Source organism: Talpa europaea, assembly GCF_964194135.1.
Source record: "Talpa europaea genome assembly, chromosome: 8".
NCBI classification, from domain to species: Eukaryota; Metazoa; Chordata; class Mammalia; order Eulipotyphla; family Talpidae; genus Talpa; species Talpa europaea.
Window position 1 is genome coordinate 113483989 of NC_140075.1, and position 23502 is coordinate 113507490.

General features: G+C 54.3%; 1 protein-coding gene across 1 annotated transcript in view; it reads right to left on the reverse strand.

Moving 5' to 3' along the window:
* Positions 1-22073, reverse strand: part of PPP2R5C (protein phosphatase 2 regulatory subunit B'gamma) — a gene marked incomplete at both ends in the record, with an annotated part of 69732 nt that extends 47659 nt beyond the window's left edge. Inside the window, 2 exon segments of the mRNA XM_084240816.1 lie at positions 596-795; positions 21980-22073. Of these exon segments, the coding sequence (XP_084096942.1) occupies positions 596-795; positions 21980-22073 (294 nt within the window).
* Positions 22074-23502: the final 1429 nt, after the last annotated feature.

Sequence of the window (23502 nt, forward strand, 5' to 3'; positions counted from 1 at the left end):
TGAGGCGCGATTCTGGGGAAAACCAGGGATGTGAGGGGCAGGGAAACGAAGCCCGGGACTGAGGCTAGACCCAGGACTGGGAGCACAAGTGCTAAGGTGGCCACAAGACCCAACAGACCCGGAGTCGCCGTAGGGAACGATGAACAAGGTTTCGGTGACAACATGGTGTGAGATGCCTCTGGCAGCGGCAGCAGGGCGGGACCTGGAGCCGAGCTGGGAGAGTGAGCCCACAGAGGACTGCAGCTCTGGGGTGAGTGCAGCTGCCGCCGCGCTGCCACCACTAGGGCTGGGTGTCTGGCTGGCAGGCTGGGCTCTGCCCCATCGCCAGAATTGTCCTGCACACATGCAGACAAGTGTCATATCTCAGTTTTGCATGTGCTACATGTGCTCGTGTTCAACATTAGAAGAAACATGAAACATTTAAGATGAACAGATGCTGGGCACTAAGCCTGTCTGCCCGCAGGCGCCGTGAGGATTAAGTGCGCTAACACAGGGCACGCGGTCCCAGGAGCGCCCATGGCTGCCGCAGCCTCGGGCAGCCCCAGAGACGCCTGGCCCCACGTGTGCAGGGCTGTGTGGAGGCCACTGCGCTCACCATGTGCACCACCTCCGGGTAGACGGGCTCCGTGACCACGCTGCGGCTGTGGGTGATGTACTCCACCATCTCACTCAGGGCCGCGCGCTTCACCTCCTTCCACTTCAGGTCGCTCAGCGGATCGGAAACAAAGTCGAAGAGGACGCAACACTGACGCAGCTTCTGGATGAAAAGCTTCTCTTGATCGGCAGGAGGAACATCTGAAAAGCAGAGAGCAGAGGTCACTGATCACAAGACTCCAAGTCGCCCTTTCCACTAACAGAAGTTCGGGGCAGCAGTGAGCAGAGGTCCGTCCTCAGACAGCGAGGCCCAGTCTGTCGGTGCTCTGACCTCGTGCGGCCTGGTGGGGTGGCCACACCTTGCCCTCTGCCCCATCAGGTGCTGTCCAAGAGACCCCACTGAATGCATCACTCAGCAAATGCTGTTTGGGCCACATGGGCCTTGGGACAAGGCCCTGGACTCGGATACTCCCGCTGGTGATGTAATAGGAAGAGGCAGGGAGGGGCGCTAAAAGGAGCTTCCTCAGGCCGCCACTGTGGCCTGCAAGGACCACAAGGGAGCATAGGCATGCAAAGAGCACCAGGCCCCAGCGTGACCTTGCCAAGGCGAGCTGTCATTCACACACACAGCAGACCCACCTCACTGTGCCCCCTCCATCCCCAAGTCACACTCACCCTGGCTGCCCAAAGCACCATCATCCCTCACCTGCGCAGTCAGCAGGTGACCTATGACCAAAGGCACAGAGCGAGCACGCGTCACCTGGCCCAGCGCAGCGCTGGCAGCTCCACGCACACAGCACACATGCCCTGCAGGGCTGGAAAGTGGTGGACCTGGAGGCTTTCCAGAACTCTGAGAGGTGTGGGCACTGAGGGAGCCTCTGAGGGCGGGTGTGGGGTGCTGAGATGAGATGCCATGTGCTCACTACGGTCGCCGCGGGACCACGGGGAACTCCTCGTTGCCTCTGTTGTTCAGCCCGAGTGCCAGGACCCCTGCTTTAGTGGGGGGCCTCAGAAGAGTGGGGAGGTGCACAAGCACCCACTAAACCCCCAAAGTGACCCACCAGATGACCCTGGGCTCCCTTTGCATTTAGCACCATTTACTGAATTGCGATGGTTTCCACTGGCGCCTTCTGGGCAGGGGGTTCTCATTGCAACTTTCACGTTAAGTTGGAAACCCTGAGCCTCGGCTCTGTCCTGTTGCTGGTCCCTGGCCCTCAGCCCAGTGCAGGAGGCCCCCAGGGAGGATGTGACCGGGGCTGGCAGCAGGGCCCCGAGACCTGAACCTCCACAGGACCCAGGATTTAAAGTCAAAGGCAGAAGAACCACGTCTGTCATATCTATACACAGTGTGTAAAGAGGGCGACATAACTTCCTACATTATGGAAATAATGTTAAGTTTTGCTGAGAAAAATATATCCAACACCCAGAGAGACTGTTAACAGTGAGATACTGGGGGGAGATAAACTCATTTAGCAGCTACTGGAGCAGAACTATGTCCAGATCCTTGAGGTAGAGTCCTCGAGATACTTCCATAACAACAGAACGTTGTGGTCACAATAACAACTGAACATCACAGAAACTAAGGGCAGGTATGTGTGTGTGAGCCTCGGAGCCGAGACTGGGGTCAGGAGCAGCCGGGCAGGCAGGAGGGAGGTCAGTGGCGGCCGCCCCGCCCCCACTCCGACTGGCCTAGGCCTCACTGGCAGAGCACAGTAGGTATTTCCAGCTGGGAGGCTCAGCCGCCTGTTTATTTTTGCCTGGGGGGATTGAGACTCTAAGCAATTCTGAAGACCTCCTTTCCCCCTGCATTTATCTGACTGGTCTTCGCACTATTTTCACCCTGTGGTCCCTCAAGGACCTCCTGGGACAGAGTCCTGCCACAAACTGCACGGGGCGGCGATATGGCAGGACAGGCAAGTTCCCTATCCAGTGGGTGGCTCGGAGGCCCTGGGGCAAGCCCCTAGAGGGGCTGTCTGGCTTTGCCACTGTTCTGCCTTCCAGGAGCCTAGCAGGCGCCCTGGCCCCCACGCTGCCTGCGCTTCCTAAGATAAGTGTGGTCAGGGTTCCAGGGCACAAGGCTGTGTTACTTCCCCAGGAAGCCTCAGAAACCTCCACAGAAGTGGCACTTCCGAGACCTTGAGGCTCACGAAGACAAGCTGGGTCCCAGGATCCATGGTCCCAAATGCAGAGACTCAGACGAGGCCTGTGTCCATCCCCAATAGCGCCGGGAACAGGGAGCACAAAGCAGCCCCCCAACAGCCCAGCCGGGATGGGGCCTTCCTGTAAGGCCCAAAATCCAAATCTTCACCTTTCCCATCTGCTTCATTCTGTTGGCCACGCAGTGGACAGGAGAGCGTGCCCCAAGCCAGAATGGCCGTGGCTTAGGAATGTATCAGGGTCGGGCCCACAGCGTTGGGCCGAGGGCCACCCCGAGGCCCAGTCCCCCTCTTCCCATTCCGCACCACACAACATCGCCGTTTCTGCAGCTGCCTTCCTTAGATGGCCAGGCCAGAAGCCCCCCCGCCCCCCAGCTCTAAGGACCAGTTCTGGGATGATTAGGCCATCACTGGAACTGGAGCGCCCAGAGACAGGGGCTGGATTTTCCCCCAACTCTGATTGGTTTGAAAATGCCCCAAAAGCAGAGCTTCTCCAGGCATCTGGCGAGAAAGGGAAGCAGGGCCTGCCAGGCGGGGCGCCTTTCTCTGAGGCTCTCTGTCACCTGCCACGGAGCGTGGGATTTCAGAAAGCGAGCCTCCAATGACGCGACGACTTCTCATCGCTGTTGGCAAAGTCATCTTGGGAGAAGACAGGGCAGTCAATTAGAGGTTTAGCTTCTGGTTTTCCCAGCATGTAATAGAGATTCTCTCCTCTAATCCCATCCAGATTCCTGATAAGGCCAAATTAGTGTCTTACTGCCTAAGTCCGTGTGTGAGTGTCTCCAGCACCCTGGGCTCAGTGTGAGAGCCCTCGGCGCTGGCCAGGGTGGGTCATGAAGTCTCATACAAAGACACGGAGGCTGGGGGGTGACTTCTCCTGGAACCTGGCCTGAGCCACAGAGTACGCCCGTGGGGGGCAGCTGGCAGGGAGCTGTACGCCGGGCCCCATCCTGGCACTGTCTTTCTCTGGCTCCTGTTAGAAAGGTCAGAGCCCTTTAGGAGACTCTTCCTGCTGCTGACAGGGGGCTCGGCCTGGCTGGTGCCTCCCTGACCTCACAAGCCACTGTGGAGACGCACGAGGTCTAGGGTAGCCCCTCCAGCCTGAGGTGGCCCTTCTCACGGCCAGGATCTGTCCTGACTGGGCCAAGGCTGGCCAACCACAGAAGAGCCCACTTGGAGCCTTCATATTCGACGACGCTGCAAAGGACCAAAGCCTGATGGGGCGGAGAGCAGACTCAGGACAAGCCCACAGCAGCACGGCGCAGGCTCCGCTCTGCCCGACAGGCCAGGAGGTGCAGGGGTGCGCAGTCAGATTGAGCCTGCAGACCTGCGCCCTCGCCCTGTGCCCCAGAAGGAAACCCAGGGAAGGCAGGCAGGTCTCCGGCCCAGACAGGCCGAGCCAGGAAGCAGTGGGAGCGAGAGCAGGGCTCACCCATGGCGGCGGCTTCCGGGTCAGTATCGAGCCACATCCTGAAAGCAGACAACTGGGGCGACTGTGCCCCTGTAAAACCATTGACAATTCGGGGAGTCGAGGGAACACCGAGCTGACCCTGTCTTCTTAGAACATGTGCTCCAGTCAGCCCACGCCAGGCTGACACGTGTTGTCAGGGCGGGGCCGCCGCCTGCTCACACAGACTGGACCCCCACACCAGCTGGCCTGCAGTAGTGGCCAGGGGTCAGACGAGGGCAGCTCTGGCAATGCCCGGACCCCATGCTGGGCACTGGGGGCCTCTGAGAAAACCGCGTGACCTGGCAAGGTTTTAGCTGAGTCATACGTGGCCTTTCTCCTGGAAATGAAGCTGCCAGCAAGGAGTTTCCACTAACTGGGACCTGAATTTGGCCTGGGGAGAATGGGGTGCCAGGGCAGCTGCCGCCAGCACTGCTCTGCTGATTCAGTGTGTTCCCCGCGGAGTGCCAGGGCTCACCCGGTGCCACCCAATACCACAGCCAGGCCTTGGGGTCGGGGGATGCCACTGTTCCACTCTGCAGATGAAGAAACGCTACTCGGGAGGTGAAGAGAGTCACTGGAGCTGTACCCAAGAGATGTGCCGAGAACGATGGGGGAGTGAGGGCCCACGCCAAGACGGGCGTGGATACCCTTCCCCCAGATTCCGCACTGTCTTCGAAGTCCAGCTCCACGCTGATACCTGGGTTGGGGCAAGCACAGCAGACAGCGCGGGCTCTTCAGGACGAAGAGGAGGATGTGGAGATGAATGCCCAGGGCCACCCGGGCCCAACCTTGGGACCATGAGCCGGGCCTGCTTTGGCTGATCTGTGCTACTCTTCACTGGTGTTTTTCTTGAAATGGATAAACTTTTTACTAAGTCCTGTCCTGAGCAGTAGCAACTCATGCATTTGACACACCAGTTACACATTCCTACAATTTGTGGCTCGCAGTGATGCAGCAAACAACAGCCCACTCTGATGGCATGAGGCCCCCGCTATGCCACCGGGGCTGGGCGCCCAGTATACCCAGAGGCCTAGGCCACCTCACAGCACGAAGCAAAGCCAGGATCCAGAGCCCACCCACTTCCTTATTACAGACGTCCATGCTGATGACTTACTGCTCAACAAAGTGCAAAGTCTGGAGTGCCCAGTTATTTTATAACCTATCAAATTCTTTCTTGAAGACTCCAATGTAAATAACTAATGTCTGAGACACAAAGGGAAGCAGGCCTCATGCATTAGGGAACCACAGATGCCAAGAGGAAGGGCCAAGGAGCTTCATTAGTGACATAAAACTACCACGCGCCTCTCCCCCGGCTGGGCCACTGCCCGTCCCCCGGGCTGACCAGCTCCCCTCACCGCTGCTGTCCACGCATGCACCACACTGCTGGTACCTGCACAGATTTTTCACCTCTTTATTTCCTCCTGTGTGTCCTAGGCAGGTATGGGACACAAAGGTGCTCAGCTGTGTTTGCTGAATGGACACATTTACAGAAAGGCCCCACCAGGGTCCGGCCTCCCACCGACCCCAAGCCCACCCCGGCTGCCAGGATCCTGCCGTTGGGCTGGTGGTCTCTCCCAGCACCGCACCTCTGCCGTGCTCTCCCTCCACCTGCTGCTGTGCCCTTCCTGCCCGTCCCAGTCAGCTGCAGACCCTGCGCTCGCCAAGGGCAGGCTCTCCTGTCTTCGCAGTCCTTGCTTTATAGACCTGAATTTTCCACTGACACCTTTAAATGCAAGTATCTGATATGGGAGCTGTAATTTGACCTAACTGAACAGAAACCCTTTTTCTTTTAATAGAATGACACATGTAGGTTAAATCTAAATACTTATGCTAGAAATGATTCATGTCTTCGACATATGTTTTGGGCAAAGACCGAAGTCTGTCCCGCTTGGAGCCCCGCTCCAGGTGAGTTTTCTGTTGCCCCAATTTGCTCTAATGGGGGCTGACCCCAAGCTGTCCTCAGCCTCAAAGCAGGGACAAATCAGGTCAAAACTTACTAAACCACAATGCAAATCTGTACAGATCTGACACAGATTATCCTTTGCTAGTACCTAAATCTGACACAATTCTACTTGGACAATGGACTTACTTGAAATACATGCCACAAGGGGCGTAAAACATTAGTTTTATAACAGGAAACAGAATTAGGGATGCAGAAGTTCTCTCTCTTCCGGGACGTATGGTATACTGAGTCTCAGAGAACGAGCAGGAGAAACAGCGCAGTTTCAGGGATCACACTTCGTTTTTTCTTTGAATCCTAAACCTTTCTAATTAAGATCTGCTACTTGGAGAATGGGGCAGAATAAAGCAGATTTTATCTTTACAAAAATGACAGTCATAGAATCTGGGATTCAGCTAACACCACATATGTCCTAATTCCAGTTCTAGTGCTTACAAGGTTGCGTGAACTAAACAGAAACAACTCTTTGTTGGCCACTGTGGGCACTAGACTGGGGCTCAGTTTCTAGAACACAATTCAATACTGCAAACAAGGAAACGGCGCCGTCAATGACACCTCCATCACCATCACCTCTGCCTCCACGACCACCATCACCTCCACTTCCATCATCACCTCTATCTCCACCTCCACCATCACCACTGCTACCTCCATCACTATCACCACCACCACCATTTCCACCACCAGTAACACCACTATCACCACCTCCACCTCCCCTCCACCCCCACCAGTAACACCACCAGCAGCATCAACACCGGCACGGAGCTGCTCCCTAGTGAAGAAATGTAACTGGAAGGCCCCACGGAAGGGTAATGGGGTGGGGATGGGAGAGGCACACGTCAACATCCTCGCACTCTACCACCTGTGCGTTCAAGTCTGCCTGTCCCTTGTGATCAGGGTCCATGAGTGAACAAGCATTTACAAACAGAGCCAAACTTAAGTGGAAAAATCATCTTTCTTAAACAATCCAATCTTACAGAGCACAGGAGATTTAATGTTCCGTTAAAAGCGAAGCACCATCGGGGTATTAACTGAAGTTAAGGTGACGAGTTTGGTGACTTCAGGAAACGAAGAATCCTGAGCAGCAGTGAGGGGTCAGGTCGACACTGAACCTCAAATCCAAGAGGGGCCCCAACCCGACATCTGCTGTGGGCCTGGAAGTTGAGAGGAAGTCTACAAGAAGGCTGCACTCAGCACTCACTGTAGGGATTCTCACTCATCCAGAAACAATGCAGGGTCTTTCTCCTCTAGGAAGGTTTGCAGACAGACCCCGCTTGGCTGCCTCCCGCAAGGCTGCTGCCATGACTTGACCAGGCCGGCCAGCAGAGCACTGCGGGCTTCTCCCGAAGGAGATTTCAAACTCTAGCTCTCTAGGGTAAGAGCTTACAGAACATGGTGAATGCATTTTGTTTCTGAGACGAGAACCAAGAATGTTTTTGAGTCTCAGTGGAGTGTTTAACATACTTATCTGCGATCCGGAGCAGAACACTTATTTACCTAATCAGTCTGATGATTATGCATAGAGATGCAAACATAATATATGCCTTCCTGTGCACGCGTGTATGCAAGCTCAGTGTGCTCACCTGGATTTATATAACCTGGGAAAACACTCCCCTCCCACCTCCTAGTCTTATACGTATAATTACACCACAGAATAAAATGGGCTTCTTAAAGAGGCCGAGGGAAAAGCCACGCAGTGTACAATTAGCCATTTTACATGGACAGCTCAGCGGCATTTGGTGTGTTCATGATGTTGTGCAATCCTGCCAACTCTAGTTTCCAAACTTTTTCATATTCCAGAGGAGCATGCTGTACCCTCTAAGTAATCACTTCCCCTTCCCCACTCCCCCAGTCCCTGGAAACCTCCAATCTACTTTCGGTCCCAACAGACTTGTCTATTCTGGACAATTCAAATAAAAAATGTACTTTTAAGTTACACAAATTATCTGAAATGTCATGTTGTAATTATAAATGCCCACAAGGTTTGTGCTTAAAAATGATGTTCCAGACTTAGGGTTTTGCACACCAGTAAGACTTCCCACAGCCTTGCACACTGACATGCATTTCCGGCCCTTCACAACCCATGTAGACATTAAAAAAAGATTCTGGGGGGCCCTCCTTGGAGGCGCAAGCACTGCACTATGAAGCTGTCCGCAGCCGATGTAGCACGAGTTTGATCCCTGGCCAGCCAGGGAGCTACCCACATGGCGCAGCAGACCTTTCCTGACTCGTCGGCTGCTCCCCTCAGCAGTGTACTTTGGTCAATGCCTGTTCTGTTCCCCACTCTGTCTCTGGTGAATCCTTTCACTCCCCTCCCCCTCCCTGCATCTCTGGCCTGTGCCCCAGATCTTGTATGCATAAATAAATAAATATATATTTTTAAAGATTTATTTTGATACAAGAACTGGGGTACAGGCCAGATGCGTGGGAGGGTGAGAGGATTCACCAGAGACAGAGAGGGGAACAGAACAGGCAGACTGACGAAATATACTGCTGAGGGGAGCAGCGGGCGAGACAGGAGAGGTCTGCTTCGCCATGTGGGATTCCCGCCAGCCAGCCAGGATTGAATCTGTTCTGCAGAGGTTGCGGACAGCTTCACAGCATGGCGCTCAACTACCTGCGCCAGCAGGAAGGCCCCTAAATAAATCTTAAAAAAAAAAAAAAATATTCCGGAGGGAAAGGGATTCTGAGATCAAAAGGGTGACCTTGGAATAAAGGCTAGTCCTGCAAACTGGAGAATCTTACTTTACCCAATGCCCACGCGACATCACCGTCCTCCTCAGACAAGGAACAGCCCTTCACAGGGCAGCACAGGTGCTTGGGAAACCCTGACTCTGGGCCGCCTCTGGCACACAAAGGGGACACGTGCCCCTGGCCAAGAACACGATTGAAAAAAAATGTACACAACAAAATGGATTTCATCCCGTAAGAATTGAACCTCTGAAGGTGAAGACGGACCAGATCTGAACTCCGGGGTGGGATCTCTACGGCAGGGAAGGGTGCAGCCCACTAGGGACAGCCACCCCGCCCCACGGACAATCTCCTGGGGTCTCAGAGGCTGGCAGCTGTCGCAGACATGGCTTTACAAAGACAAGCACTCTAGCAGGCAGGCTGGTCCCCAATCTGGCCTTTTAACCTGCGGTATGTGTTCTGGGGGTACATGAAACCACAGGATAAACAAGATATGCTTCTTGAAATAGCAGTTTTGCAAATGCAGCTAAATCAGGTTAAACATTTATATCAAACTGTAATACCTGTAGAACAGAAAACAAAATTCAAGTAGCTTTTTTTTTTTTTTTTTAATTTTCTAGAGGCATGTCTTATTTATTTATCTATTTGTTTGTTTGTTTGTTTGGTTTATACATGCACTGGGTACAGTCAGAAGCCGGGAGGGTGAGAGAATTCACCAGAGCCAGAGCGGGGAGCAGAGCAGGCAGAAGGACCGAAGCACACTGCTGAGGGGAGCAGCGGGCGGCAGGAGAGGTCTGCACGCCATGTGGGACCCTCCTCCGGTGGCCGGGGAGCAGCCGGGGATCGAACCGGCGCCGCAGAGGCCGCGGGCAGCTTCGCAACCCAGCGCTCAACCGCTGCGCCACCTGGGAGGCCCATCAAGTAGCTTTTTATGAGAAATCTGGGCATTTCATTTTGGGGGTACTTAGTAGACCCCACGGGCCAAGGCCTCAGGTTCCCCCTGGATTGGGGGGGCGGCCAGGAGAGCCTGGGCAGCACTGTTCTGCTGCGGGAAGTGGCAGAAGCACTGATGAGCTGGCCCTGGACACCAAAACTACTTGGAGAAAGAACAACAACCTGGAAGACTCGCACCTCCCAGTTTTAACATTTTTGACTCAGCTACAGCAGTCAAGGCCACGGCGCAGACACACTGTCCGAGGAAGCAGCGTCGGAAGCGCACGCATTTTCTGCGCTGTTTGTCCAGAGCGCGCCGGGTCGGTTCTGCAGGGACAGCGGCCTCCTCAACCAGTGGCGATGGGAAGCTGGATCCCGACACGCAGAAGAATGACGCGGGAGCTGGGCCTGCCACCAAGCATGAAACTGAACTTGAAATGGACCACGGACCGAACATAGATGCTCAATCTATGACACTCACAGAAGAACACAGGAGTGAATCTCTGTGTTAGGAAATGGTTTCTCAGCTATGACACCAAACCCATGAGCAGCAAAGGGCAAATTAGGGACAGTGGCCGTCAACCAAATTAATTAAAAAACTCTTGTGTTGCAAATGATACTTCAAGAGCGTGGAGGCAACCCAGACTGGGAGAAAAAACCTGCAGGTCTGGCACATACCTGGTGGGAAAGGGCTGGTCCCTAGACTGCCAAGGCCTCTGCTGGGGCCTGGTCAGAGGGCCACACTGGCCACGCCCGACCTTAGCTCGGCTGGCACCCTGTATTCCACCTTCTGGCTCTCCCTGGGTTTTCTTCAGGGGCCTCCCCACCTGCACCACCAGGAAAACCAGAGCCACTAGACATCCCCTCGCCTTCCTCCACCTTCCTCCTGCTCCAGAGGTTTCTGAAACCCTCCCACCGCCACGACCACAACACTGCACATGCTGACCTGCTGACCTGGTTTTGACCAATTCACGCATGAGAAGCAGCCACCAGTCACCCACGGCGACAGTGCTCCGAATACAGTGAAACTGGCTCACTGAAGACACAAACCCAAGTGCGACAGGTCAGCTGGGCAGAACCACACCACCCGAGCGAGGTCCTTCTTGCCAGGCAGTCAGCAATGACCCGCCTGTCCCCCCACTGCAGCCAGAATGCCGAGAGCATGCATGCGCGGAGGAGGACTTGGCCAATCTCAAGCCCAAGGCAGTGACCCGGCCTTTACAATCGAATGATCAGGCCACAGTGGCTGAAAGCAGGACATTCACCTCAAACACAGGAAGAGACCGACCACTGGTCTGGCAGTGAGAATCAGGAAGGAGTTTATGTCCCCACCCCACTTTTAAGGCAGCCCCTTACTTTTCTTTAACTTTGTAATTAGAGGGCATCTCCACTTGGTTCAGACACCCCTGGTGACCCCCAACCTCCACCAGTGGCATCGCTCACGGCCTCTCAGCTCTCTTTGGGCTTCACTGTGGGACCACCACAGCAGTCTGAGCTGGCTGCACCTGCCGTCCACCCGCCCCCACCCTGTTGAGTGACCAGGGTGGCAGGCGGCACCACTGCCTGGCAACCTGTAACCACAGCTCTCTGACGCTGTCGGCTGTCCAGGGAGAGACACTACCGCTCACTACATCAGCCCTTCCCGGGATTCTTTCCTGCTTCTCCCACCAGACCAGGGCTCTCTGGGGCCACCAAGGACCCACCTGGCAGCTGCCTAGTGGGACTCGGCCCCTGTCCCTGGGGGCTATCTCCTCCTTACCGCCCCACCGCCTACCACCAGTGTAGGCGTTTCTGAAAATTTGTCAAAGGGATGAAACAAAGTCATAGGAAGGCCTGAGATAGAAAGTCAAAGCTAGAGTTCGTTCCTCCTTCTGTGTCTGGTATATTCCATAGAGCTTTCCTTCTTTTTGAAATGAACATAATTAAGTACAATATTTTAGTTTTAATTTTAACCTTATTTGGCACAACAAAGGCTGCTGCCATGTGACCAGCGCCACAGCAATGACAGCATGCGAGTGCCTGAAGCGAAGCATGAGGAAGGAAACGCGGGCAGAGCTCTGCAGAGAGCAGAAACACGAACTCCCGCACCTTCACCTTACTGCAGGATAAACATCCCTGCGCTGCACCCACCATCAACAAATGGTCCTGGTCACTTCTGCTTCCCTGGGACAAATGTTTGTGCCCAAATAGGCAGTTTTCAGATGAACAAAGCCCCTCCCCGCCAAGCCCGCCCGGTGCCACGGGGAAGGCGATCTGTGGCGATGGTACTAAATTCTAAGAATCACTCACGAGGAATCTTAACCAGCAGCACATTTCTGGTCAGTGCTGAAAGATTCTCGCCAGCTCTGCTGAAAAAGCAGCTTCAACGTGACGCCCTCAAGGCAGGCCAGGCCCTCAAGCCCAGTTTAAGGCCCCACTGAGTTCATTTCAACCCTGACCACAAACCCCCGAGGTATAGCCTTACCTCCATGACCCAGAATCTGCATCTCTTGCTTTTCTAGATGATACCATAAGACCAACTAACCTGGTTCCAGCGGCACGCTCCACCTCTGTCAGCAAGCCAGAGCAGAGGACGGGCAGGCAGATCTGGGCGATAAAGGGACCTGCCAGTGCAGCCCCACGCACACCAACAGCAGAGCTGCGTCAGAGCACCCGAGGCCCGTCCAGTCTGCCACCAGTGCCTCTGGAACCCCGGGCACTGCTCTGCTTCGGTTTCCACACTGTAAAAACGGGACTAATAACACCCGTGCACCACCTCCTAGGACAGAGACAGTTAATAAGCACTTGCAAGGAGCTTTGAAGATGAAGAAGGTCCCGGGGCACTAATGACAAACAACGACAGTCCCCCCATTCGGGGCAGGCCCAGCCGTGCAAGGGGAGGGCCGCAGTGCCCTGTAGACTGGCCTTCTGAAGGCTTCCTCAGGATCCATAGTTCTGAAACCCTCGGGAAGAATGAATGAGGCACCGCCTAGGACCCCAGATGAGTCCCAAGCAGTGGCACGAGCAGGGGTGCTGGGCCAGCCCTCTGACCTGTGGAGGCTGCAGTGAAGGCTGGTAAGTCCCTGTTTCCTGCCAAAGAACACTTGATGAACATGCTTTTTAACATTTAAATGTGAAGCATGATATTAAAAATTATTTGGTTCCCTGCCCCTCCAAGTTTAGCTAACATTTCACTTCAAGGCTCTCTTACATTTTCAAAATAGAGAAAAGGCTCACATGAGCAAATGTTGAAACTCTTACGTGACAGCAAACAGCAAGACCGTAGGAAGGCACTGGCCCCACGGGGTACAGTCTGCTGTACACAAACGCCCCGCACGGTGCCTTTCCAGTCTGGCAGGCAGGACAGTTGCTGTCCATTTTACTGGCCACTGGTAACTGCAGCTCATATCAAAATTAACACCAAAGATTAAGATCAATATTTTGAAAGTTTACATTTAACTGACACAAAAATCAAATGCAGGATTTGCAAACAGTGGTTGCGCACGATTGGGGAAAAAAAGTTTCACCCTACAGAAGAAAGTCTATGTGCCTCCGAAAAGGTGCGTTCCAACACCAGAAGGCCTCACCTGCAAAGAAATGAAGTAAGAAGAGCTCTTGAAAGCAGGAAGGTAGATCTAGAAATTTTGGGACATCATCTTTAACTTTGACTTAAAGTATAAATTTAAGTTAAACTTTAAGATTAAGATAACACCTTTTCAATAAGACATTTATGCCTCTACTGCAAAGAAAAAGAAGCAGCTGCACTGATGAGGTTCTTAAAAAAAAAAAAACAAACCACAGCTCCCTGGACAGTCACTCCCACTCTCCACCCACACAGCGTCTCTCCGAACGGAGGGTGAAATACAAGGAGGAAATTGCTTGTTCTCATGATGTGCTTTTTGTCCTTAGGAATATTGGATTGGGATGGGAACCTACTCCTTTCCCTTAATTCCCTTAAAAATAAGTAATTTAATCAAATGCATTTAAAACCATGAAGGATCCACAGGTCCTAGAAGGTTTAGGTACTAATTCAGGACCCAGTCGGGAAGACCGGGCCTGACAGCTCTAGACGCTTGTACGATGGGGCCCGATGCGGAAGGGGTGTGGAGGAGGGGCGAAGGCCTGGCCAGCTAAATCAACAACATCTAGTAAGATGTTTTATAAGCAGGCACAGGGCCTCCTCTGGTGGTGCAGCAGTTGAGCACTGGGCTGAGAAGCTGCCCGCAGCCTCTGCAGCGCTGGTTCGATTCCCGGCCACCGGGTGAGGGTCCCACATGGTGTGCAGACCTCTCCTGCCGCCCGCTGCTCCTCTCAGCAGTGTATTTCGTCACTCTGCCTGTTCTGTTCCCCGCTCTGGTGAATTCTTTCGCCCTCCCATGCTTCTGACTGTACCCAGTGCGTGTATAAATAAATAAATAAATAAATAAATCTTTAAAATAAAAAAATAAAAAAAATAAAAAGCAGGCACAGAAGAGCCAGTGAGGCTGTCAAGCCCAAGAGGCAAGCCCACTTTCAGGCAGCTGGTGCAACAGGAAGGGCCTGGCCCCAACAGGCAACACACGGGTCTCCCGGCAGCCACGCAGCTGGCAACCACTTGTCACACCTGTGAAGCGGGTGCAGCGTGGCAGCATTGTCAGGATGGCCCCGGCGCCCGGCCCCACCACCTCTAGATGCCGCCTCGTCCCGAAGGGGGTGCCAGTGGCAGGAGCCCATGCTGAGTGCTCAGCACAGACAGCAGCGGGACACAGGGTGACGCGAGTACCCACAGGCGCTCTGAACGCAGACTAGACAGTTGTCCAGATACTGAGAACTTGTCCAATGCCTAAGCTTCTAAAACTGCTCTCATGTCAATATTTTCTAAGCAATAAAGAAAAAAACCCCATAGTCTCTGTGACTAAACAGTGTCATTTATGCCACAGTCTGCTCACAGGCCGTGTGAACATGTGGGAACACAGGGCAGAATCCAGAACACCTGATTTGGTGGATAAGGCCAGGGAGAAAATTTAGCTTTATTTGTAAAAAAAAAAAGAAAAAAAAAAAAGAAAAAAAAAAAAGAAAAAAAAAAAGAAAAAAAAAAAAGAAAAAAAAAAAAGAAAAAAAAAAGAAAAAAAAAAAAGAAAAAAAAAAAGAAAAAAAAAAAGAAAAAAAAAAAGAAAAAAAAAAAGAAAAAAAAAAAAGAAAAAAAAAAAGAAAAAAAAAAAAGAGTAAAGCTGGCTGGATGCGCATCAGCTTTTGAAAAAAGATTAGAGAAAGAGCAAAGGAAACAAAAAAAAAAAATTAAAAAAAAAACAAAGAAAAAAAATAGAAAAAGAACAAAGGAAGCGGACAGAGGTGGAAGGGAGCGCGGGCTCCAGAGACGGCGGCCTGCGGCCCCATGGCCCCACTGTGGCCCAAGAGGCTGTTGACGCCACTGCTCACTGACTAGCTAACGCGGCATTTTCTACTTGTTTTTTTAGAGGAAGAAGAGAACAGACAGAAAGCAGGGCCAATGACACCTCCAGTGGGAGAGATGGCCCAGGTGTGAATGGTGCTGCGAGGGCCTGCAGGTCAGAGAAGGGGGGTGAACGCTCTGTGTCCCCAGGCTGCAGGTGATGGCGCCTACTTTTTAATTCATTTAAAATGACAGCAGGCTCATCTCACAGTCATCAGCATCACGAGAATGACTATTTTCCCCCCAAATGAGCAGGAGCAATGGCACTGTCACCTTTGGCTTTTCTCTCCGATGTCTGACCTCCCTGAAGACAGGGGGGGCCGCCAGCTGCCTCGCTGAGTGCACTGCTCGGGTGTGCGGGCATGCATGGGAAGAGGGGGTCCCCACAGCCCTCCACACGTGGGGTATCTTCTTCGAGTTGTGCTCACATTCGCTGAAGGCATTACGAGTGCCACGTTCATGGGAAGGGGGGGGGGTTCAGGTTCCCTGCCCCACGCCAGAAGGGGAGCTGAGCGGCAAAGAGAGCTGTCTGGAACACCTCTGGCTCAGTAAGCCAGGTTGCCTGCCTCCTGTCCTCTCCGGTGACCACACTGCTCCCAGAGACAGAGGTGCCGCTTCCCCTCAGCAGGTCTGCTCTGGCACGGAACTGGCATCTCCCAGCCGGGTCGAGAGGTAGACGAGCAAGGGCGAGAGAGCAGGGGACCAACATGCCTCACTCACAAGGCTGCTTTCCGTCAGACCAGCCAGCAGCAGTGGCCACAAGGCCTGGCTCTGTGCAGGAGGCTCGCACCCTGCGGCTGCCCACAGTGGCCCCATGACAGGGAAAGAGAGGCAGACTCACAAGGACAGTCTCTGGGCGACTGCAGGGCCCATGGACCCCGTGCTGTGAAGTTGGGGACACGCTTCTCTCCTGCGAGTGTTCTACTGCGCGGAGAGGGCAGCCACCAGCTTGCTGCTGCAGACACACAGGCCGTGCAGACAGCACCGGCGCGCATCATGGCGGCTGACTCGAGCCCGGGCGGGTAGAGACGGTTCATGTCCATCGGCGACCACAGCCAGAGAACCTAACCAGACAACGCGACCAGCCCACCTTCTGTTGAAAATCCCACGATATTAGAACTTCACACATCGAGGTTTGTCATTGAGACTATAGCTGACATAATATTAAACCTTTGAACACTAAGATTTTGAGTTTACAGTTGCGATCCCACTTAATACTATCTCGATACTATCCCACAAATACTATCTCGATTTAAAAATCCCAGCGTCAAAAAGGAATTCGGTGGAGTTTAATGTAACGCGATCTGATACTAGCTTCTTGAATTTTTGGAAGTTAAAGTGCTGAAAGCACCAAGAGCTGCATTCACATTTAAAGGAGAAAAGAAACAACAACAAAATAACACCACAAATTAAAAAAAGAAACAAAAACTAAAAAAAATACATTAAAAACAAAAAAAGGGTAACAAAGTAAAAATAACTAAAGGGAAGACATGTGAAGCCAATCACAGATAATAATATCCCCAACTTCTAGAAATAGAATGCCTTATGAGCGTCATGCTAGAACTTTCTTTCAAGAGTTAGAAATGGGGAGAGGGAGCAAAGGCTGCAAATGCTGACTGCTGGGCCCCAGGTGAAGGGAAGGGGCTACATAAGGAAGACCACTCTGACTGGAGGCCTGGAGACCACCTGGGCACAGTCTTCGCGGCTGCTACTTTACACACAACCCACACACACAACCCACACACACAACCCAGCACCCACCCCAGGGTCACGCACGCTAGCTTCTCGAGGTGGGGAGAAGTGACAAGCCAACTGCACGGGGTGGGGGGCAAGGCCTGGCAAGTGGCTGAGAGGCAGAGAGGTGAGCGTCAAGTGGACAAGCAGGGTAGCTCCGCCTCCAGAGCACACGCAGGTCGTGGTTCACACACCAGCGTGGAGCCCCCACGCATCCCAGTGAGACGCGGGCCACACTATGCACACCTGCTCCTGCCACCACGGCAGCTACAGTCACTCATGGAACCTCCCAAGCCCACAGAGGCAGGTCCGCTTCCTCCCACTCCCTCCCCTTTCCAGGCCCCAGGCGCAAGCAGCTGCCACAGGCTGGGTTCCAGAGGGAGTGATGGTGGGCAGAGTAGGGCGGAGACCTCTCAGGGGTTTCAGATCCCTGCCCACGAAGTGCCTGCCAGCTAGACTCGAGCTGAGGGAACCTGAGTTTTAACTTTGAATGTGCCGTAAAGGCTGTTACAATTTAAGACCAATAAAAAATGACAATAAACATCCAAAAAGGTATCCACCCCAAAAGAACCGTTTGGTAAGATGGAGCAGCCACAGGGAGTTATCAAGAAAGAGACCTGCAGGCTGGTGCTGAGGGGCCAACCTTCCCTTACCTGGTCAGTTCATTCGGGTGGGCGGGGCAGAAGGACCTGCCCCCGAGGAGTCACCCTGCCTGGCACAAGAACTGGACACCCCCAGGCTGCGGCACCTTCCTGCACACAGAGGGCTGCAGAGACCCCACAGCACCCCTGGCACCCGGGTCAGTGCTTTCCAGCGGCCTCAGGAAAGTCTCCACAGGCTCTGTTTTGTTTTTTAGAGTAACGATCCAACAGGGATTCATTCACAGCATTCACTTCTTCCAACCCCGCGGTTAAAAAGCAGCACTAGAAGGGGGTTGATTTTGGACTCACTCGGTGATAACTTCCCATCAGTAACTCTGCGACAACTTAAGCCTAAAACAAAACTAGACTTTACTTGGGCCTATCACCTTCAGCTGAAGTCTTTTCAAGACTTTTCCGAGTTCTCCGGGGTCCCCTGAAGGGAAGGGGAGGCAGCACAGAGTGAGCCCAGGGCCCTGGCTTCAGCCAGTCCTCCTGCAACCTATCCCGACCTCTGACTGATGGTGGGGAAGGCAACAGACGCCCAGTCACTGCCAGAGTGGCTGGGGCAACAGCTCCATCTTCACCGCGGCGGGAGCACCTTGCTGAGAGGCCCTGGAAGCCTGGAAGGAATGGAAAGGTGGACCCAGCTCGGGGAGGCTCAAGAAAGGGGCACGTTCTCCCACACCAGAAATGTGCACGTGTGGCCAACCAGCGCCCTCAAACCACACCTGAGTCTGGACAGCGACACTCCTCTCCCTGGCAGCGCTGAGCTCAGTCAGGAGGCAGCTGTGGCCTCTAGAGAGCCCTGGAGCCCACTGTCTCTGCTCCTGGCTCGGATGCTGGCCACCCTGGCTCAAGGCAAAGGGTTCCCTCCTCTTCCAGACCTGTGGGGCCACCTGCACAGATGCCTCGCCTGTGGGGCAGTCCCCAGCTGTAGCTCTGGAGCCTGGGCTGGCAGGCAGGGCACCAGAGGAGAACCCCAGGCCCTGTTGGGCTGGCACCAGGCTCCAGCACTAGGCCCAGGGGGTCCACCCCAGTCAGCCCTGTGGGCAGAAGACCAGTGCCAGCCCAAGACAGGATGGAGTGGCCTGAGGCAGGATGGAGCAGCTCCACCCGGTGCAGTGCGCAGGCCTGTCCTCTTCCTGGGTCTCAAAAGCACACGCCCTGTCCTGGGCTATTAACTTCCCCCTTTATTTGTCCCTTCTTTGCTGATCACACGTTTCAATGAAAAAAAATTCTAGGAGTTTAACTTTTGCTGCCAGACAAGAGCCTCTGCAAATGTCATGCCCAAGTTTGAGAGAAGAGAAATGAACAGAAAGGGGCACGGGCTCCCTCCCCTTACTCTGGTGACACGCCCACCCTCAGAAACACAAAAGAAACTCCTCTGCTCAGAGGATCACAGGAGCAGCTTCCAGGGCAGGTGTCCAGCTCCACCCTGCAGACAGCCACAGTCTGCAGGCTGGGAGGTGAGGGCAAAGTCTGCCCGCTAGTGCCCTGAGGACTGGGGGGCCTGGAAGGCCGGGCACCCACAACACTGGGGGGTCCAGAGGATTAGGCGCCCAGAGCACTGGGGGCACAGAGGACCGGGGGCACAGAGGATTTGGAGGGGGGGCAGACAGTCTTATTCGGGGCCTCACTGAGTAGTCCCAGCCGGCCAGCTTCACCATGTGTGGGTGATGGTAAATGCCACCACCAAGCAGTGGGGGCAAATGGTACCCCCAGGCAGGGGTGTGAACTCATATCCTCCAGCACCTGCGCGTTTCTAATCAGGAAGGCAAACTGCGAACTGTGACTCAGGAAGTACTTGTGGGAGACTTTTTGAGATCAGTCCTCCATTTCCCAGGAAGAAAATGGGTTTAGGAAAAGACAAGTTTTTGCTCCCTGCTCTGCCATTAACATCTTTTGGGCTTGGCTGCACCTGCTTGAGAGCTCTCTGTGGCGGGGGTGGGCGGTGGGGAGCTAGTGCCCACACCCAAGCCACGGAGAGGAGGGAAAGCTGCTGTGAAGCCCACTCATAGGACAAGTCTGAACAGGGGTGGGCAAAGTGCCCCTGGGCCAGGTCTGGCTGCTACCTGCTTTCTAAAGAGACTTAACCCGAGGCGGTCATGACTTGTCCTTTACTTGCTGACCATGGCTGCCTTTGCCTTTGCCTTTGCCATCCCAAATATTTACTCCCAGCTCTGGTCTAAAATGCCTGTCCCTCCCAGCCTGAACCCCGCTGCCCGACGCTACAGACCTAGAACCCCAGGTCTTCGGTGCTCAGCCACACGAGAAGTGCTCAGTGGCCACAGAGGCTGGGCCAGCAGCGGACAGCACAGGGAACATCCCCTCCACAGCAGACGGCTCTCTTGGACAGCGCTGCAAGTGCAGGATTTAAGTCATCGAGCTAAATTTACAGCCATCAAGTTCCATGACGCTGGCCTTCCACAGACAGAAAAGCTCGCACTAAGTTTCAAACGAAAGTCCTTCCCACACTTGAACTTCTTCAGAACATGCCAGTTCACTCATCAATCACAGACTCTAGACCGGTAGTAGAAAATAGCTGTCAAGCCAGCCGGGGCTCCGAGTTGCTCTGGTGGTGGACAGTGTCCACTGCAGACTCCATGGGAGGCGGCCGGGACCCACCTGCTCCAGGTGCCCAGTCAGGACAGTGCTGGGCAGGTGGGGGCAGGGGCTGGGCAGGGGCTGGTGAAATGAATGAAGACATGCACTCCGGGCACCCAACTGTCATACAAAAGAGACCACTGAAACAGACGGACTTTGTGAAAAACCACTACTGTAATCCTGTGGTCAAAGGTTCTAACAGTCACGATTTTTATTTTCAAATGAGGTTTTTTAAGAAAAGCTTCTGAAGGAAACACAACACCTGCTGGGGCTGAAAGCGGCTGGGGCCACCCTCACACCTCTGGGCCTGGGCTGGGATGTGTCCCTGCTGGGAGGGCGTGCACCCTCACCTGCCCGGCCTGGGTCTCTCCACCAACGCGCTCTTGGGCGAGTCAGCCACACGCTGCAGAGCTGCTGACTGGAGGTGAAGCTGGTCAGGAATCTACAAGCCAATCTAAATAAAACCAGTTTTGCTAAGCTTCACATTGTCCTTCAGGCTCTAAGAGCCCCTGGTGAGTAAATCAAGCATTTGCCAAGTCTTGAAATTCAAAAGTACTCTGTATGAATCAGAAGTTAGTTTTAGGCCCCTAAAGGTTACTCCTTCTTAAAAACTCGGGTCTTTGGCAGGTTAATACCCTGCATTACCTTTCCCCTCCCTGACTGGGTGGCAAACCACCAACCACTCAACCCACAGCAAAAAAAAAAAAAAAAAAAAAATCCAAAGGGGTCATAAGGTCTTGACATTTAAAAAAAATGGCAGCGCAATAAAAGACATAAAACCAAAGACCTATCAGAATAGAGTCCTAGCTTGACAATTAACAAGTGCATGAAGTGTCAATAAACCTGGAAACTCACAAGCCAAAACAACTCTTAGTTCAGAAAAAGACACCTTGAAAGTATAAAAATATACATTTTTATACGCAGGAAAGGGCTCTCCTGCTAACCAGTGCTGTGTAAGAACTAATTGGGGTCTTTCTGCTCCTCGGCAGGGGCTGGAATATTGAGGCGCCAGGGGCCAACATGTGCTGTTTCCTGGGTGCACGACCTGCAGGCTGGTCACTGCGGGCATTCGTTGTCCCCAGTTTCGGTAATGAGGCCACGGAGAGAAGCAAGCCCCATTTTGTTCCAACAGACCCGGGTGCTCGGGCTTTTGTCTCCCCGGGTACACCCTAGGATCTGAAGAATCTTGTCGGGCATTTTAGTCATGCACTTAGTCACCTGCAGAGCCGGCTCCCACCCTGGCCCGGCGGCCGGGAAGGCGCGCCTGACGGCTGGGGCAGAGCTGCGAGATGATGCGTTTGTACCTGACGAAACTCAGCGTCCATGTTCTGCTTCACCCCATTATGACAAAAACTCTACGGAACAAGCCTGTCAAAGCCCGACTACGGGGAGGGGCAGCCGGGCCGCGAGGCCCTCGGTTCCCAGAAGTGATCCCCGCAGTTTGCAAACTTGTTGCCGCTCGCGCTGAGGCCGCCCCGCCAGAGCCCGCGCGCCCTCGCCCCGCCGGCCGCCCCGGGCAGGGCGGGGGCGCCCGGCCCCCCGGCCCCGCGACCCCCGGCCGCCCGGGCCCCCCGCCGGCCCGCGCCGCGTGACGTCACGTCCTCTGACGTCAGCGCGGGGAGGGGGCGGCGGGGCGGGCGCCGCTTCCAGCTGGCGGGCGGCGGGGCGGGCGCGGACCGGCCCCGGGCCGCGGCGGGGTGGGGCCGGGGCCGGCATCGGGGCCGGGGCCGGGGCCGGCGCGCCGGGCCGGGCAGGGCGCCCGCGGCCCGGCCCCGTCGGAAGCACAATGGCGCGCCGGCGGGCGCTTACCTCGGATGTGCAGCAGGGCCGCGGGCGGGAAGGGCCCGTTGGAGCTGGCCGCGTCCACCACCATCCTGCTGCCCGCCTTGTTACATGTCAACATCTAGCCGTCCGCGGAGAGCGGCGCGCTCCTCAAGGCGAGAAACCAGCCTCCATTTTAGTTAAAAGAGGCTCCCCGAGCGCTGCGGCGGGCGGGCGGCTGCGCGTGACGTCGGCGGCGCCCATTGGCCCGAGCGGCGGCTTCAAACCCGGAGGCCGGCGGGGGAGGGGAGGGGAAGGGAGGGCCGGGCCGGCGGGGACCCGGAGGGTCGGCGGGGGAGGGGGAGGGCCGGCGCGCGGGGGGTCGGAGGGGCAGGTGGGGAGGGGCGGGACGTGTCAGGGAAGGGCGGGCGGGCTGGGGCTCAGGGCCTAGCACCTCAGGGTGAAGCCCCTGGACGCTCCCACTGGGAGGGGGGACGACAGGATGACGCCAAAGCCCCACCAGGCAGCAGCAGTGAGCCTGGGGGCTGCCCCCCAAGTGTGCGGATGCTCCACGCCAGCTGCATATGTCAGCCTCTCGCGACGTGGACCCCTCTCAGGCATCGTGCCCCAACATGGGCAGCCTCACCTTCCAGTTCCAGTGACCTCAACATATGCATCATATTTAGCTGTTGGGCAACCCAGTTTTATTTATTATTTTAAAAGGCAAATAACTATTCAAATAGTCCACGACTGATTCTCTAGTGTGGACTCCGGCTACCGTCCTCTACCAGTCAGGCTCTCACGGCATGCCACATGCAGGCTTTTTCTTGGAAAACCTTTGCTGAAACATAATACTGCGAGGAAAGCTGCTTTATCTTCAATAGACAGAAAGTGCTACTGATTAAAGGTACTCACAGCACCTGGCAAGGGGCGAGTTTTAAAAAAGCTATCAAGTGAAATGCAGTGTTTATTTTTGCATTTCACAGATGAAAACATTTGATATTTAAGTTCAGGTATTTTGTTTCAAGTTAAAAAAATTAAAAACTACATTTTATGGGGACTAAGACTATTACTCAGATCTCAACCTCTTAGCTTTAGAGAAGGGAAAGGAACGCAGCTGCCCCAGGAGAGGCGGGTTCTGCGCTGGAGTGCCTGGAGGTGCGGCCCCTTCCCACCTCAGCAGTGTCCACAGCTACCAAAGATTGAAGTGCATGAAAAATCTCCTCACTCCTTCACACACACATCTAGACTTGTCCAAACCATGTCCATCTTCATAATTCTTCACAAAACTCCCCCTCTCCATTTGCCCCACTTAGGAGCAAAAGCAAAAGCCCTTTGGTTGGGAAAGATGATTCACAATAGCAGGAACCACCAAAGCCACTGGGGTCAGCAGCTCATCTGTGGGCCTGGCACCCTGCACATTTCAGGGAACGAGCGAACCACTAGCACAGAACCGGGGTGCTTGGTGAGTCCTCCCTTACTAGCAGGAATGTAATTCTTAAAATAGCCATTAAGAAAATGAAAGTGACCCGGAACCCTCCCTACATGCGCGGGTCCTGCAGGGCTGGAGG